The sequence below is a fragment of the Larus michahellis genome, chromosome 7 (assembly GCF_964199755.1).
Source record: "Larus michahellis chromosome 7, bLarMic1.1, whole genome shotgun sequence".
NCBI classification, from domain to species: domain Eukaryota; kingdom Metazoa; phylum Chordata; class Aves; order Charadriiformes; family Laridae; genus Larus; species Larus michahellis.
This window is the reverse complement of record NC_133902.1, coordinates 40,090,733-40,107,109: the sequence shown is the minus strand read 5'-3', so window position 1 is coordinate 40,107,109 and position 16,377 is coordinate 40,090,733. Positions and strand designations below refer to the sequence as shown.

The 16,377-nt window shown below is 35.9% G+C and overlaps 1 protein-coding gene across 2 annotated transcripts in view; it reads right to left on the bottom strand.

Moving 5' to 3' along the window:
• LOC141746695 (sodium channel protein type 2 subunit alpha-like) overlaps positions 1 to 16,377 on the bottom strand; it is a 79,565-nt gene that overhangs the window by 14,282 nt on the left and 48,906 nt on the right. For both annotated transcript variants that reach the window (XM_074595676.1, XM_074595677.1), the window contains 3 exons: positions 9,948 to 10,068; positions 9,217 to 9,371; positions 8,027 to 8,200 (listed from right to left, as the gene is read on the bottom strand). In XM_074595676.1, the coding sequence (XP_074451777.1) occupies positions 8,027 to 8,200; positions 9,217 to 9,371; positions 9,948 to 10,068 (450 nt within the window). The remainder of the gene's footprint in view (positions 1 to 8,026; positions 8,201 to 9,216; positions 9,372 to 9,947; positions 10,069 to 16,377) is intronic.

The following is a 16,377-nucleotide window of genomic DNA, read 5'->3' as shown; positions in this document are numbered from 1 at the left end:
ATATCTATAATCACTATTAATATGCTAAATAATGTACTGGTTAATTAGCTTTTGTTATAAATACTACTTCGAAGTCAAACACTCAGTTCATAGCAACAATAGCCAGGGTATCTATGAAGTGTATATTGACAGAGGTCAATATATTTCATGTATTTCACAATATATCTCACTTGCCTGACAGCTCTTTCAATATTTTTTTCTCTTCTAAGCATAGGAAAATATTATGGGATAGATATTAACAGATGTTAGCATTATAACAGCAAGTGCTTTATTACCTACAACAGCAGTTAGCTCCTGATTCACATTACGGCGATTTTATTATAAGCCAATCCACTTTGGGAAGGAGCAATTAATTTGCTTCTCAAATGGAACTAAGTTTTGAACAGCATTAATGTGAAAGAATTTAATTTACTTTGAGCAGTTTTGGAGACAGGAGCGGGGAAATATCATACCTTACTCATATTTTATTCAGTTCTACCACCAAAAGCATAGAAGACACATAAATGAACACAGGCATATTTCAGTCCTTGAAAAAATCCCTCAAATGTATATTTTTGTACCTCAGTCTAGAGACTTCTTCAAATAATTGGCTGTAGAGAAATGACAGGCATTCACTGATAATGGTGGTAAGATTTTACCCATTATTTGAAAAGGTGTTTTCCTATGTTACTTGTATCCATAAAGAACAATTAGATGAATCACAAACACAAGAGTAACGAGATCATGTCTCAAAAGGACAATCCAAGAGCAGATAGAAATCAGTTATTCATTAGTATGTTGCTGTGTAAATTAATCTAACAGAAAATAGTATTTTAGTGAATTCATATCACTGTACCGTTCAACTGGATTACATGTCAGGATCTACTTCTTCTTGTCAAAGGAAAGGCTTATTTTATGTAATGGCTAAGTTTGTGAAAGAACTTGCTGTGATTTATAAGCATATTAAGAGGAAAATCTTACTGATTTTCTGTAGTCTGTAACTGAGGTCTGTTCACTTACAAGAGATAACATTATTATTTCTGCCTTTATATTAATTATTTTCATTAATTGTTATTAATCATTGTCATTAATACAATTTATTTGTGCTGTGATTCTACAGTGAGAGAGCCACTCAATATATTCCAGAGGTGACAAGACATGGAATTCTCCATATTTTTAAAAGAATATTCATTGATTCACTCACATCAACAAGATACCCAGACATGACAATAAACTTTAGTGTAAAGACAGCACATTTTACAGATTTGAAAGAGCCTATGAAATATATATTAAAAAATATGTCTCTCACTGGGAGAGCAAGACGTCTCTTTCAAAATTGAATTCACATTTATGGCTCCTTCATTTTATACTTTTCTGCCCAAACTAGCACTATGCCTTAGCTATGTTTCACAAACAAGACTCCATACAAGCTAGTTACATAGCTGTAGCTCCTGTAACTTCAATGGCAGTGGGTATATTGGCAGTTTTTAGGTTCTGATTGTAAGTTTTTCTCCAGCCTAGTTTGTGATTTCTGTTTCAAACTTCTTGCAGCTTTCTTACCATGGTGCTAGTGCTCTTACATCACAAACCTGAAGTTCACAGAGAAATACTTGATCTATTGTAAACAACACGTTTTCCTCTGAAGGACAGTTCAACCAAGAGGCAAAGATTTGCTTGGAATTCTTTGATATTAATTCTATTGTATATACAGCATAAGTATATACAGCTGTTCTGTACTGCTCTGGTTTTCTCAGTCTTCTTAGCTTGGTCTTCTGTCATCTGTTACACCTGGTTTTTTCTAATAGGTGAGAAAATAAATGTCTCTGTACACTGATAAATAGATTAATTTTTTTTCTTTTCAGACAGGAACGCATGCAGATGCAGTAATTTTAAGAAACGAAAATGAACTCAAAATGGTGGAAAGAATTTTTACATTTTTACATTCATCTCCGAAAAATGCAGGGTTTCTAATGTATACAATCTGTTGCAAAAAATGCTTTGAAACCTAGCAGTCACAATTAGCCCTGCTCAAGATCTTCAGTCAGGGTTGTCATCCAAGTCAGATCTTTGGTCATACAGCTCCACATTGACTTTATTTCTATTTAGGCCTAAAATTTTAATCCATATGAATTCTGTGCTACTTGGTGATGTGGCTAATTTATGTTATTGGATTCCAGGTCCTCAGTGGCATATGGCCCTCCTCACTTCCAGTGCTGCTTAACCTATCTCTCATGTAGTTTAAGCGTTCAGGTATTACACTTAACTAAAAATAAACTGCAAGATTTGAAAAAAAATTTCCAAATATTTTTCTTTCTATTGAGAATTTAATGATTTTTCTTATTTTTTGATAGATAGATACTATATTACCAGTTTTCCGGGCAGGCATTTTTGACACTCTTGGAGACAGGACACTGGACCCAATATAGCCTTTCTTATGCCTTATGTACCCTTTCTTATGTTATGGTCCTATGCTAAAATAATATTTTTTCTCTATGTACTTGGTGAATAATTCTTAATTTATGTTATTTTACTGGCAAGTGTTCAAAATTCATTTTGTTTAGATGCATAATTGCAAGCTATGATTCTGTTCCCTAACTCACTGAACAAGAGCCTTAGGTTTCATGCATATATCATCTGAATATCCCTTTGACTTAATTACTTGCACTAATTTCTGGATTATCCAATGTTATCGTAGTGTACCATGTTAGGATACACATAAAGACATATGAGACTGCCTCAGAAGACAGTGACATCTTCTTTATCTCATTTCCCAAAATATCAATATGCTCATCTTCTTATTTCTGCTTATTTTTATTATGAAGTTGTCAGGGCAGCAGTTGCCTCTTACTCTGTGTATACAGCATATAGTATATTAGTATAATGTGACGCTGATCTTTTCCGGAATGTTGCTGATGAGCTAATTCTTCTGAAAAGCTAATAAAAAGGTTGAGGGCACAGTTTAGTTAAATTACTTTAACTGTTTTAACAAAACACATGAAACATTTTTAGCTATACGAAGAAATATTATATAAGCCATCAATATGACTAACTTTTAATGTACTATGCAGCAAAGCCAATTGGAGGTGTTTTTTGCTACATTTATTTCATTGTTCAAAAACTGTACCCATTGAATTTTTATCAGGCATGAGCAATTTCAGGAAGGTCAAAGATTTCGTTCCACTTACGAATTCATTACTGCCCCATGGTATTTGGCAAATACATGATTTGTTTTAAAGTTACCTATTTCCGATTCATTCAAGTACAATTTATTAACACAATAATTTAGAAATAAAGCGTCTATACCAAATTACAGGACTACCTTATAAAGTTCAAAAACATACAGCATAAACCAGTATCCACTTAAGATTATCTAAGAGTACATATCATAGTAGAAAACTACACAAACAAATTTAATAACTGACAAACTCATTGGGTGTTCCCAGATTCCCTGTCTCGTTCCTTGATGTCATGTCTCCTAGCTTTGTTTGTGGCAAAGAGAACTTAGAGTCATTACAGCTCTACATCAAAATCTAGACATAATAAACTCATGACTGATGGCTTCTGGAAAAAGGGGTGAGAGCAGAAACCAAGGTACAGGATGACATACTCTGTAGCATCTAGTTGCACTGGGTTAATATATTGCTGTCTCAAGCCTTTACTGGATACCTCTGCCAGAATTAGTCTTCCAAAAAAAGCTAATATGTCCCTGCATCCAAAATTCAGTCTCTTAGCTTAAACCACTGATAAATGTCAACTAATTGAATGAATTTACCAGATTGTGATTTTGAGTAGATAAGGCACTCCACCCAAATATCGTCTCCTTGCTACAGATGTTGTTGCACATAACAGAAGGGTGGGGTGCAGAGATGGCATGATAAGGTCTTAAACTGAGGTAGCCAGATGTACCATCTCTCATGGCTGTAAACCGACAGAGCTAAAAATTGCAATTTCTTTGTGTAATTATTAAAATCTAATTTGATCACAATCACCGACAGCAACTATGGCTATTTCTCACAGTGAGAGACTCAGGTATGTAAGATATTAAAGGTCAAAGCCCTAAAGGCCTATCAGTGTTTACTCTTGAATAATTTTAGAGGATGGAATTAAACACTTTGATTAACTTTAGTCACTTCTAATGAAGAAGGGCTCACTGGTGTTCTTAGTAGGACAATGCCACTGAATCACACCTGTTTAAACTGCATGTTATAGAAACTTGTTGGAAAGGACCTTTGAGATCATCGAGTCCAACCATACACCCATAAAAAAAATCCCCTACAATCTCTGCCACTAGAGCATGCCCTGAAGTGCCACATCTAGACGTTTCTTAAATACCTCTAGGGATGGTGACTCAACCACCTCCCAGGGCAGGCTGTTCCAGTGCCTGACCACTCTTTCAGTAAAGTAATTCTTCCTAATATTTAATCTAAACCTCCCCTGCTGCAACTTCAGACCATTTCCTCTGGTCCTGTCATTATTCACTTGGGAGAAGGGGCCAACACCCACCTCTCTACAACCTCCTTTCAGATAGTTGTAGAGAGCAATGAGGTCCCCCCTCAGCCTCCTCTTCTCCAAGCTAAACATGCCCAGCTCCCTCAGCCTCTCCTCATATGACCTGGTCTCCTGACTCTACTACTGGCTACTACTGGCCACTCACCAGCCTGGTAGCTCTCCTCTGGACACGCTCCAGCTCTTCAATGTCCCTCTTGTACAGAGGGGCCCAGAACTGAACACAGGACTCGAGGTGAGGCCTCACCAGTGCCGAGTACAGAGGCACGGTCACTTCCCTGCTCCTGCTGGCCACGCTATTCCTGATACAAGCCAGAATGCTGTTGGCCTTCTTGGCCACCTGGGCACACCACCAGTTCATATTCAGCTGTCAACCAACACCTCCAGATCCTTTTCCACCAGGCAGCTTTCCAGCCACTCTTCCCCAAGCCTGTAGTGTTGCTTGGGGTTGTTGTGACTGAAATGCAGGACCCGGCACTTGGCCTTATTAAACCTCACACAATTGGCCTTGGCCCATTGATCCAGCCTGTCCAGGTCCCTCTGTAGAGCCTTCCGACCCTCAAGCAGATCAACACTCCTGCCCAGCTTGGTGTCATCTGCAAATTTACTGAGGGTGCACTCAATCCCCTCATCCAGATAATTGATAAAGGTATTAAACAAAAGTGGCCACAAACCTGAGCCCTGAGGGACACCACTGGGGACTGGCTGCCAAGAAGATTCCACCCCATTAATCACAACTTTCACCCCCCGCATCCAGTAAGGGGTGGAGATTCTCCCTGACTCTCTTTTTGTTGATGTATTTATAAAAACTTTTTTGTTGTCCTTTATGTTAGTGGCCAAGTTGAGCTCCAGCTGGGCTTTTGCATTCCTAATTTTCTCTCTGTATAACCTAACAAGATCTCTGTACTCCTCCTGAGTTGCCTGTCCCTTCTTCCAAAGGTGGTAAACCCTCCTTTTATTCCTAAGTCCTATCAAAAGTTCCTTTTTGGAATTTTCCAAATTGGCCATTTTCCCTGCCCTTTAATCTTGCAACACTTGGGGACAGCCTGCTCCTGGGCCTTTAAGATTTCCTTCTTGAAAAGTGTCCAGCCTTCCTGGACTCCTTTGCCCTTCAGGACTATCTCCCCAGGGACTCTCTCAACCAGTGTTCTGAACAGGCTAAAGTCTGCCTTCCGGAAGTCCAAGGTGGAGGTTTTGCTAACCCCACTCCTTACATCACTACAAATTGACAACTTGACCATTTCATGATCACTGAACCCAAGACAGCCTCTGACCACCACATCTCCCACTAGTTCTTCTCTGTTTGTGAACAGTAGGTCTAGTGAGGCACCTCCCCTGGTAGGCTCACCTACCAGGTATCTTCCATGCACTCCAGGAACCTCCTAGCCTGCCTGCTCTCTGCTGTGTTATGTTTCCAGCAGATCCGGCAGGCTGAAGTCCCCAACCAGAACAAGGGCTGGAGATTGCGAGACTTCAGCCAGCCGCTTATAGAATACTTCATCTGTCTCCTCATCCTGGTTGGGTGGTCTATAGCATACTCCCAGCACAACAGCTCCCTTTTTTGCCTTCGCCTTCATCCTTACCCATAAACACTCGACTTTATCATCACTGAAATCTAGCTCTATACAACCAAAACATTCCCTAACGTACAGAGCCACACTCCTGCCTCTCCCTCCTTGCTATCCTTCTGAAGAGCTTATAGCCATTCATTGCAGCATTCCAGTCATGACAGTCATCCCACCATGTTTCCGTGATGGCAACTACACCATAGCTGTCCTGCTGCACAATGGCTTCCAGCTTATCCCGTTTGTTGCCCATGCTACGTGCATTCGTGTAGATGCACTTGAGCTGGGCTACCGATTTCACCCCCATCTCCTTGGCCCTTTATCCCCAGGCTCATTACTAGTGGGCCTGGTTTTGTCCCCTTCCCCCTTCGATTCTAGTTTAAAGCCCTGTCTATGAGCCTTGCTAACTCTTGGCCTAGTACCCTTTCCCCCTTTCGGGATAGGGTTTTCCCCTGTAGGGTTAAAGCAGTGTAGATTCTCTGCTTTCTATAGGAAGATAACATGAGTTCATACATTTCTTTCAAGTGCTGTCTGGTGGTGCTAAAGGAATTGCTGAAATAGCCTTAGGCACAGTAAGACATTTTTTACCACTTTCTGGAACATTGAATATAATTCTTCAAAAGTAGAAGGTTCCAACCTTGTTTAGTCATACTTTTGTTTATTAAATTAAAAAATCATGGGTAAAAAGTTAGCAAAATAAGCTGATTTACTTATGATGATGTTCTTTATAATTCTGAAAGCCTGCTCAGATAACAGCATCTCCGAGGCTAAACTGTTACTAAGAAACCATGGCGTATAGCTTAGAATAATCTGTTTAGGTTTATGTTACAAAAAGAATAATTAAAACATGAGTTGTAGTTTATCTAAAAAAAATTTCCATTCTTAACATAATCCTGGAAGGGAGCATCTGTCTTCTGCATTAACATCATCTTAAGAAAACCATTTACACTGCTCCATTCTAGTGTACATTTCCAGGACAGAGCTAGAGATTAACAGTATAACAAAACTAACTTGAGCAGGTTAAAAAAAAAAAGAGAAGGTCTTCCATTTTGAGTTATGGGGCAATCTAGCTAGGTTTTTTTTCCTCTGGGAGTCACAAATTTGATACATTTCTATTCTATATTCATAAAGAACAAGTATTCATGGGACCAGGATTTATGTAAAACTTCTCAAGAAATACGGCAGCTTGGGCAGAAATTACTATAAATGCACGTTTACCCTGGGATGCCATCTCTTCGTTCGACACTGAGGACATGTATAGCCAATGAACTGGGTCAGGTAATGTGTGAAGGCAAGAGACCAAAATATTCTGGGAGTAAAACCAGCTTTGATCCCTTCTGACAACATAAGCAAGGCCTTTGCACAGAAGTATATCACAGCTGGGAAGGCAGCCAAGAAATCTTGTATTCTCTTCTATCATAAACCCTGCCAAGTCATAGCTGATTTAACTATTGCAGATTGTCAGCCCATTAAAACTAATTAATTTTTAGACCAAATAGCCACTGTCTTTCTCTTTTACTAAAATTTATAACAGTATAGTTTGGGGGGATGAAGTACTGAGAAATCAGATGAAATCTGGACCCAATGTATTGTTGCACTTGCAAAGCTGCGATGTTTGTAGAAGAAACTTTCATAATGTAGCGTCTTTTTGCAAAGGAATAAGGTAGTATGATCAGAGTCCATTAAAAATTGCATGTTTCAAAATTAGCTTTCCTCCTCATAAAATCTCAAGTTTGATACAATTATTAACCATGAAGAATGAACAAACTGATGGCCAGACATCCTTTTCCTTCTGGCATATAAATGTCCTTTAAATAACATATCCAGATCACTGCAGGCTGTGGCTAATGCAGTATAACTATACAATGTGAATTATTTTTGCACGTTTATAAGAAGATTACTTAGTAGTAATGAGTTTTACAACATAAAGGACTTTACTATAGTGAATTTTATAATATTAAAGACTGTGTACTTACATCAACAATCAGGAAGTCCAGCCAGCACCAGGCATTAGTAAAATATATTTGAAAACCATATGCTACCCATTTTAAAAGCATTTCCAAAATGAAAATATATGTAAAAACTTTGTCGGCATATTCCAGCATGGTCTTGATAGTTTTGCGCTGTTCAATGTATATATCTTCAAAAGCCTATGAAAAGATATATATTCAGGAATTACTAATGTTTCACAGAATATGTATGGTAAAAAATAAGGGAGAAATCAATAAAAAGTAAGGAAGTCAGAGCTTTCCTCTTGTTTTTCTGCATCCTCTTATTTTACTTATTTCCCACCTTTAACCATACTGCAAATTCAAGCAACTTTATGTATTCTGCACTGTCTGGAATAGAATAAATATATCTCATTTTACCAATGAACGAAGAAATAAACTCAAAGCACGAATTTTCGTACAGTGTGGTGTTAAGAAACTTTCACATACACACACAAAACCCCCTTTCTTATACAAAATCTGTTCCAGATATGGCTATTCCATTCTATAAAGCAGTTAGGGAGATTACATTTCTATCCTCCCATCAATCAACCTTATGTCTAAAAGTCAAATTAAAGCGCAATGTATTTGCTAGAACGTATACTATGCACATCGATACTGTAGCAAATATTCAACTTGAGAAAGATGGAAAGGTGGGTAATGTAAATCTTATTGGAAAGTGGTTGTTTTAACTTGCTGTCACGCTCTTCCCTATCTCTTGCCTCCAAAAAAGGAAAAACATTAAGTAATTATTCAATTTTTTGTATGGTTTTTTGTAAGCAGAATCCAAGAAGTGGCTGAGCCTAGAAGGAATTAAGAACTTAAAATCATACATATAGCTATATATTCACAGTTAACAACGGTCCTTTGTACGCAAATCCCTTGCTGAACATGCTGAAAATTGGCAGACAATTTAAAACTTGAACATCTATGCTGGCTTAAATAAAATTGCACCACATTTACAGTGGTAAACCAAAAGTATCACTAAAAAAGTGCATGTGAAATTTAACAAACTTTTGCCAGTTTGGGCCAAGTTTCATTCCGTCCTGAAACAATGGAATCAGGTAGTTTTATACAGTGCCACTCAAAACAGCTCTTTCTGAAGCAAACTTGAATTTTGCTGTTGCTTCTAAGGATATATTTAAATATTTCAGCATATGCGATTTTTTTCTACTTACTAGTGCGCCACTGCTGAGGAGAATCATGAAGACAATGAAAGTCTCAAACCAGTTGTGCTCAACTATGCTGTAGCAGGTTTTTCTAAGATTCCACCATATTTTTCCTTTGCCATCCTCTATACTTACTTGACAACATGGAAATTTCTGCACACAACCTGCATTAGATTAAGAGATCCAAAAGCAAATTATTTCAAAGTCAGTATTTACTGTGGTAAACGCTCTTAGAAACTTTAACAAATTTTATAATAAATTTTAAATTAAACACTGGAATCCTCTTTTATAGGATCCTGAATATCTGAATTTAGATAAGTAATTTGGAGAGAAAACAGACAATGCTACACATAATTATGAGTAATCTCAATCCAAAAAACATTGGTATTTTTGACTGTTGGCATGTAACTGTTCCATTTGTTGATGGAGTCTCACAAAAATCAATTTGTTCCAAATTTCAAGGTCCCTTTCAAATAACTGAAAAGCATTTTAAGAATATAAAAGTTAATGAAGTTTCTTATTTACAAGATGTATGCAGTAGCCAGGCAAATAAAGTTACTCAAAGCCTGGGGAAACCGTGTTTTGGTATCTGAGTTTCAGCATTCTAGGCTAAGAGTATTTTCTTTCAATTGTTGAGGTCATGAAGGTCCACCAGACTTGAAAGTCTCAAGCACTTACATATGCCTAGTAATAATGCCATTTTACTAATACATCTCTGAAGTCAATAGTTATTCTACAACCTTCTGTAAAACAGGCTTCTGGTTCAAGAGCTTCTTCACTTTCAATTTCTGCTTGCTCGCCCTCTCCAGGAGGGGCAATGTCAACTGTGCTGCCTTCTGATGAACTGGATGCATTTATTTTCTGCAAGTAAAGTTCCACAGAAAAGTTTTTTCTCATTAGATACATATTATTTAAAAAATGGTACTGAATCAGATCATGCCAGTCTCTGACTTTTGAAGAATGCTACATTTATGCTGATAAATACGCATCACCATAAGTGAAAACAGTAATGAGATGTACATTGTATAGTTCTGTTTCCCAGTTTATCTTCTCATAAGGAACAATACAATATAATTTTGCTACTAACCTTATCCATATGTAAGACTTCTGGAGTATTCTCAGTAGTATTAAAACAGGAGAGCTTGCATGTACCACGCTCTCGAGTTATTTCATTTGCTTTACTGTATTGGATTACACTGAAAATGTGTCTTAGTTTTCTCAGTGAAATGAACTAACAGAAAGCTCCACATATATCTTCATGTCCACTACAGATGACGTTTTCCCAAACATACACCATATCTTGATTAGTGTTGTAAATTTAATGGCATTTAATGGCAAATTTCTGCACAATTTAATTTTTGCAGAAAGCACAAATTACCAGATCTGAAATCTCTTCATTGCATTTCAGTCTTCTGTGCATATTGAGAGACCTCCTGAGGTCTTTTCCATCCCAAATTTTTCTATGATCCTACTACTTTTGTGTACAGTGAAATACTACAGTCCTTACTACAGTAAAAGCACTTCTAGATCTGAAAACCGCAAGAAGTGGAGACTGATATCAAGAAATTGAAATTAAGTAACTTTTTACCAAATGCATTGGAATTTGGATCAGGTCAAGCTGTTTTTCAGTCATGCAAGACTGCCCATAATTCTGTCCTTTTAAGAAAGCATATTTTGAAAGGCCAAACCTGCCAAAGATGCACACAACTAATTCAGTAATTAGACACAGAGTTTGCAAGTTGTTTTCAGTTGTTGATACTGTTTGCATCTTTAATTGCTTTCATAGAAAATACACTCTCTTTTACTGTGAAATAGGGCTTGTAATCAGAAAGCAACATTAAAACACGCACAGCAGCGAAATACGTCTGGTTTACACCACAGAGCAGTAATACATAGGAATTTCGAGGGGGATCTGCAATGCACCTCTAACTTAAGTACTTTAAATCGTACAGGCACTGATGTAATAGAGCATTTGGTCACAGACTAGGTTTGTGGTTTCAGCTCAGCAGATCTGACCTGTATGAAGACCTTTCTATGCAAATTTTTTTGAGAAAATGCTTAATACCAAGTACTTTTGACATTTAGCTTTCAAGATAGTAACATTTTTAGAATATATAAAAAAATACTATTCAGATTATTTGAATGGTTTTGCAGTAAATAATAAACAATAATTTTTAAGGAGGTATTTCCATGTATTCTCTCTTTCAGAGACACTGCTGCAAATTAAAACTAGTTATTTAACTCTTCAGTTAAAATCCAGTCCCTTCACGAAAATGCACTGGGGGCTAAGGGATTTTTTCTACCAGAAATTAAGTAAATGACATGTATAACCTTATATAGTTTGGTAAGCAACTTTTTCCTCATATTCAACTCTTACATAAGACGAATGAAGTTTAGAAAAAATTCATGTTGGGTGATGGATAATTTCAGGGTTAAGTTTCAAGAAGCTGCCCTTCACACACACCTGCAAATGTAGTCAATATAGGGTCCCTTAGACCTCAGGCTGCATGGCTGTTACTGCATTATAACCAAAAATAAAGGACTTACTTAGTGCATAATAGAAAAGATTCCTAACAAGAACAGAGGTATGAGTTTGAAAGCCATTCTTTCCCTTTTTAAATGTTATGATCTGTCATACATGGAAAATCATGCTGACAAATGTGAAAACATTTGTATAAATACATTGAGAACTGGAGTTCCCAATGGTTAGTTTTTGCTTAGTAAACATGTTAAAATAACGTGTTTCCCTTTTTGATTCTGCACTTCCTCTAAGATTTCCAAAAATTATGTATGTAAAATAATTACAGCCGTATTGCCTCTAAATGGAATCATTTTATTACTGGTCATGTAGATCAGTAAGTCTGAAATAAAATACCGTGTCCCTCATATAGTGAGAAAACTTTGTTTTCTGTATTACATTTACAGACCAAAATGCACAGTAATGTAAACTATATTAAGCATCATTATTAGCACACCATCCTATTATCCACGCATAAGGCTGTCTTTTAAAAAGGAAAAAGGATTTGTGAATTAATTCTCTTATTATATATCATTGTAATATAAAGAAATAAGAAGTCTGAAACCTGTCACTGAAATTATAGGCAGTTTCTTCATTAAATAAAAGACAAATATTGTGAAAATAATCATCTGTCACATTCAAGTTAGGAAAATTAAAACTAATTCATGGCCTGATCCACCTTCATTAAATCAATTACTTAATAGTAGCAAGATAAAGGTACATAGCGAGTGTCAATTACTAATCTCTGTGAGTGCCAATTAAAAGGCAGTCAGTTTTTTTACTGCTTCTTCTAAACTGTTGCAGATAGCCCTGACAGCATAGTTGCTAAAAACCAAGTGACAGAAGTGCAATTTATAATCGGTATAAACAAAACCTACTATAATTCTCTTCATTATTTTTCACATAAACCATTCTCTTCATTATTTTTCAAATAATCTCAAACAATTGCATTGTAAAAAAAACCTCATTAAGTTTATAAAACTCCTCTTCTTTGCTTCAAGACCCTAAATTAGGAAAGAACCATTGCATTTTAAATAAGGCGACTTTAATGATCTTTTTTTTTCCTAGCAATAAAACTAATAGGAAATTCAAGATACATGATGGATTAACACAATCTTCTTTTCACCTCATAAATGTGATTATCAGCCTCTAGAACACGCCATGCCCTGTAAATGCTTATTTGCATCTTCAGTGATAACACATTTTCCTTTACAAGGATACATTTGAAAGCAGTTGCTTATGATGCAGCATTCTCAAGGCCTGAATCAGCAAAACAACATGCTTGACTAGAGCAGAAGCCTGAGCAATACTGTGGAAATCACACACACAAATAAAATAAAAAATACGACTACCTCAATGAGTTTATATTTTTCTGAAAATAGTGTTACAAGTATTATTGTATAGAATATAACGTAAAAAAAATGCTTCATCACCAACCCAAATATTTGGTTAATATACATATCATCAGCCTCCATACTGTCCTTTCAGAGCAGTGCATCTCTTTTCAACAGCTTAGATCATTAAAACAAGCTTTGACCAACAGCATGTTAATGTGCCCATTTACAAGAAAATGCATTCACTTAAGACCCGGTCTTGCTCTTATTTTACTCTAGATTTCAATAAGAGCAAGAGCAGGCTACTAAAATTTTAAGCTTTACAAACAGCTTCATGATTCAAGTGACAATAAAATAAAGGGATTCAGCCATTACAAATTGCCTTTTCAGCCACGTGGTTTTATCTTCTGAATCTTGAAAGCTGCACTGTAATCGAGTGACAGAATATATAATAACGGGGATCAATGATTCCAAAGGTATTCTAAACTGACTTTAAATCTCAGGCCTTATGATATTTGACTTTTATATAATATTAAGTAAACCACTTTAAAAATCTCTTTCCTTAGATTTTTATTTGATGTTTGAAGCATATCTTGGTTTAAAATTTCATCAGTACAATCTGACAATTTTCAGAATAAACACCAATATGATTTTTTTTTTTTGTAATCTCTGGGCAATTTATACTATGATATAATATAAATAGATCATACGATACTATAATCAATGGTACAAAACAACCATTTGGTTATCCTTTTGAAGCCAGCGAGACTCTGCCTGAAGGCAACAGCTTTGAATCCTGCTATAGGACTGAAATCTCAATCACAGCAAATTTTTGACGCCAAGTTTCACTAGGATAATTTGACCTCCTTAGTTTCATGTAACTTTGGCTTCTGTTCAGTATTTGCTGTCCCTACTCCTGAAGGCTCTGCCAATTATGCATAAATGGAGATTATACTTGCCTATAATGAAAAAAACCCTACGGTAAATATGCAGGGAATTTTATAAAAATGATGCCAACTACTCCATAGTCTTTCTAATTTACACCAAGTCCCCCAGCTCAGTCACAGACTGCTACCGTGAAACACATTCCAAGATACCACAATTTATGAAGGAGTTTAAAGTTTAAGAAAAGAGTATTTGTAAAATGCTTTGCTTTGACGGTTTTTTAAGGAGGGTTATTTCCTAAGTATAATTTTAGCAATTATGAAACTATTTGCTCTGCTTACAGTTTATAAAACTCAAGATATGCACTGCCCAAATGAATAAAGATTGTAGTGTGTAGCATCTTGAAGATTTGCATTACAGTGCATTGTAGATTTAAAAGTATAACAGTGTAATTTTTATGCGAGTAGCTACTGATAGTTTAAATGTTATTCATTAAGGAAGTGAAGTAATCATTACATAAATCACTTAACACATTTCATTAAATATTTACATTTATAAGGGCTGAATCAAAAAGGGTTGTTTTTATTTTTTAAAAACTATGCATGCTCCCTTTTTCGTTGTCCTCTTAAACGTATAACATTCCAGTACTTTGATGATCCATACTTCAAAACCTGTAGAGCATGCAGTTATTGCTAAATACTGTATTAAATTATCCAGAAAAATCATTAGCAGAGTTAAAAAATGTATGTCGGGGTTGCCAGTCCCACCTGACCATGCTGTGATGTGAGTCCCATGACTCAGCAGAGAGCAGCTGTGCATGTTTCTACTGTCTTGCAATGGATAGGGAAGGTACATAGCTGAATAGCATGCAGGCCAGTCAAAATCCATTAAAAAGTGATTATATATATATATACATATATATGTATAACTTGCTTAGGTAACCTGTGTGAAAGTGGTGACACGTTGCTCTACCTGGTTAAAAAGCACCAGAGCTGCATTCTTGATTGCTCCAGCTTGGTTTTACCCCTGCGAGAAGTAAGAATGGTAGGTAGTGAAGTTCAAGACACAGGATCTTGGGTTTTCCTCTTTTTGGAATCTCTAATTCAAACATGGCTTTAACACAATTAAAACATAATTATTAAATATTTTATGATCAGTTGGCAAAAAGGGAAATACATACCACCTGAAATGTTCAACAAACTTTTCTACAGAACTTGTTAGTTTATTTTAGAGAAATAAGAGACGCAGAAGCTAGACCTAATAATACGCACTCTGAAATTGTGATTCATAAATAAAAATACAACGAATTAAATTAATAAAGACATGGTTAGCAGATTTGGAAAGTATTACAGTATTTATATAGTGCTTAATGCATATTAATGAAAAATTTAAGGTTTGTTTTGGTTTAATGTTCTAGTCTTCATTTAACTGACTATGTGATTATCTCTTTTGTTTGCAAAAGATGTACATACAGTAAGCAAAAATACTTTGAAGATGTATGTCTTCCCATTCCTCCTTCATCCTCTAATAATGGTGGTAGAACTTATAGATCTCAATAAAAGCAAACCTCCTTCGTTTCTGTTCAAATTAAATGTGATGAAGTATCATATTGTTTAAGTTTCTAGTTTTAGATTTAGTGTGCTATATACTTCTGACTCTATAAACTCTCTCTAATTGTTCCAAAACAGGATTGGATTGGTGTCTGGACAGTGGCCCATCAGTGTATCCAGAGATACGGTGTCATTCGTTAGTTATCCACAGCTAGTCCATAACTTAAAGAATCTGTGACTTTTGAAGATACTGTCCCAGAATTGGTCAGTTTTAGAAAAGGGGAATTTAGATTGTTGGATATTTTAAAAGAAATGTGATAAAAAAATCATCAACAAATTGATCAAATCTCTACTGGTTATGTTTTGGCTAAGAAGTTTACTGAAGCTCAATGGCAATGCTTAATATTTGGGAATGCAATAACTGTGTTCCTTTCTTTTTATTTCACCAAGTCACAAAGGCACTAGTGAAGCCGATCAAAAAAATGAACTTATTCCTTGTTTTGAAAATTCAGTGGATTAGATGATGAAGAATAGTTTTAGTTTTATTAAAACCATCTGTTGTGATTTCAGAAGTTAATTGAGCAGCCTGTACTTACTATAAATATACTGTAGATATAAAGGCTTTTGGAATTCTGAATGATAGAGGCCTGTAGGTATACGTATTCCTTTACTTGTGAAATAAGCTTTCCATAACTGTGAATATCTTTGAAATTACTTTGCCATGTTGAAATTCAAAACTTTATTAATAAAGTTGTGATTCATATATAATGAACAATTGTTAAGTGGTACCGAAATACAATAGTCAGGAGTCTTACATTTGGTAAGATTAACACAGTCCATTCATTTCACTGACTAGCAGGCATATTTTATAACAGAAACAGCA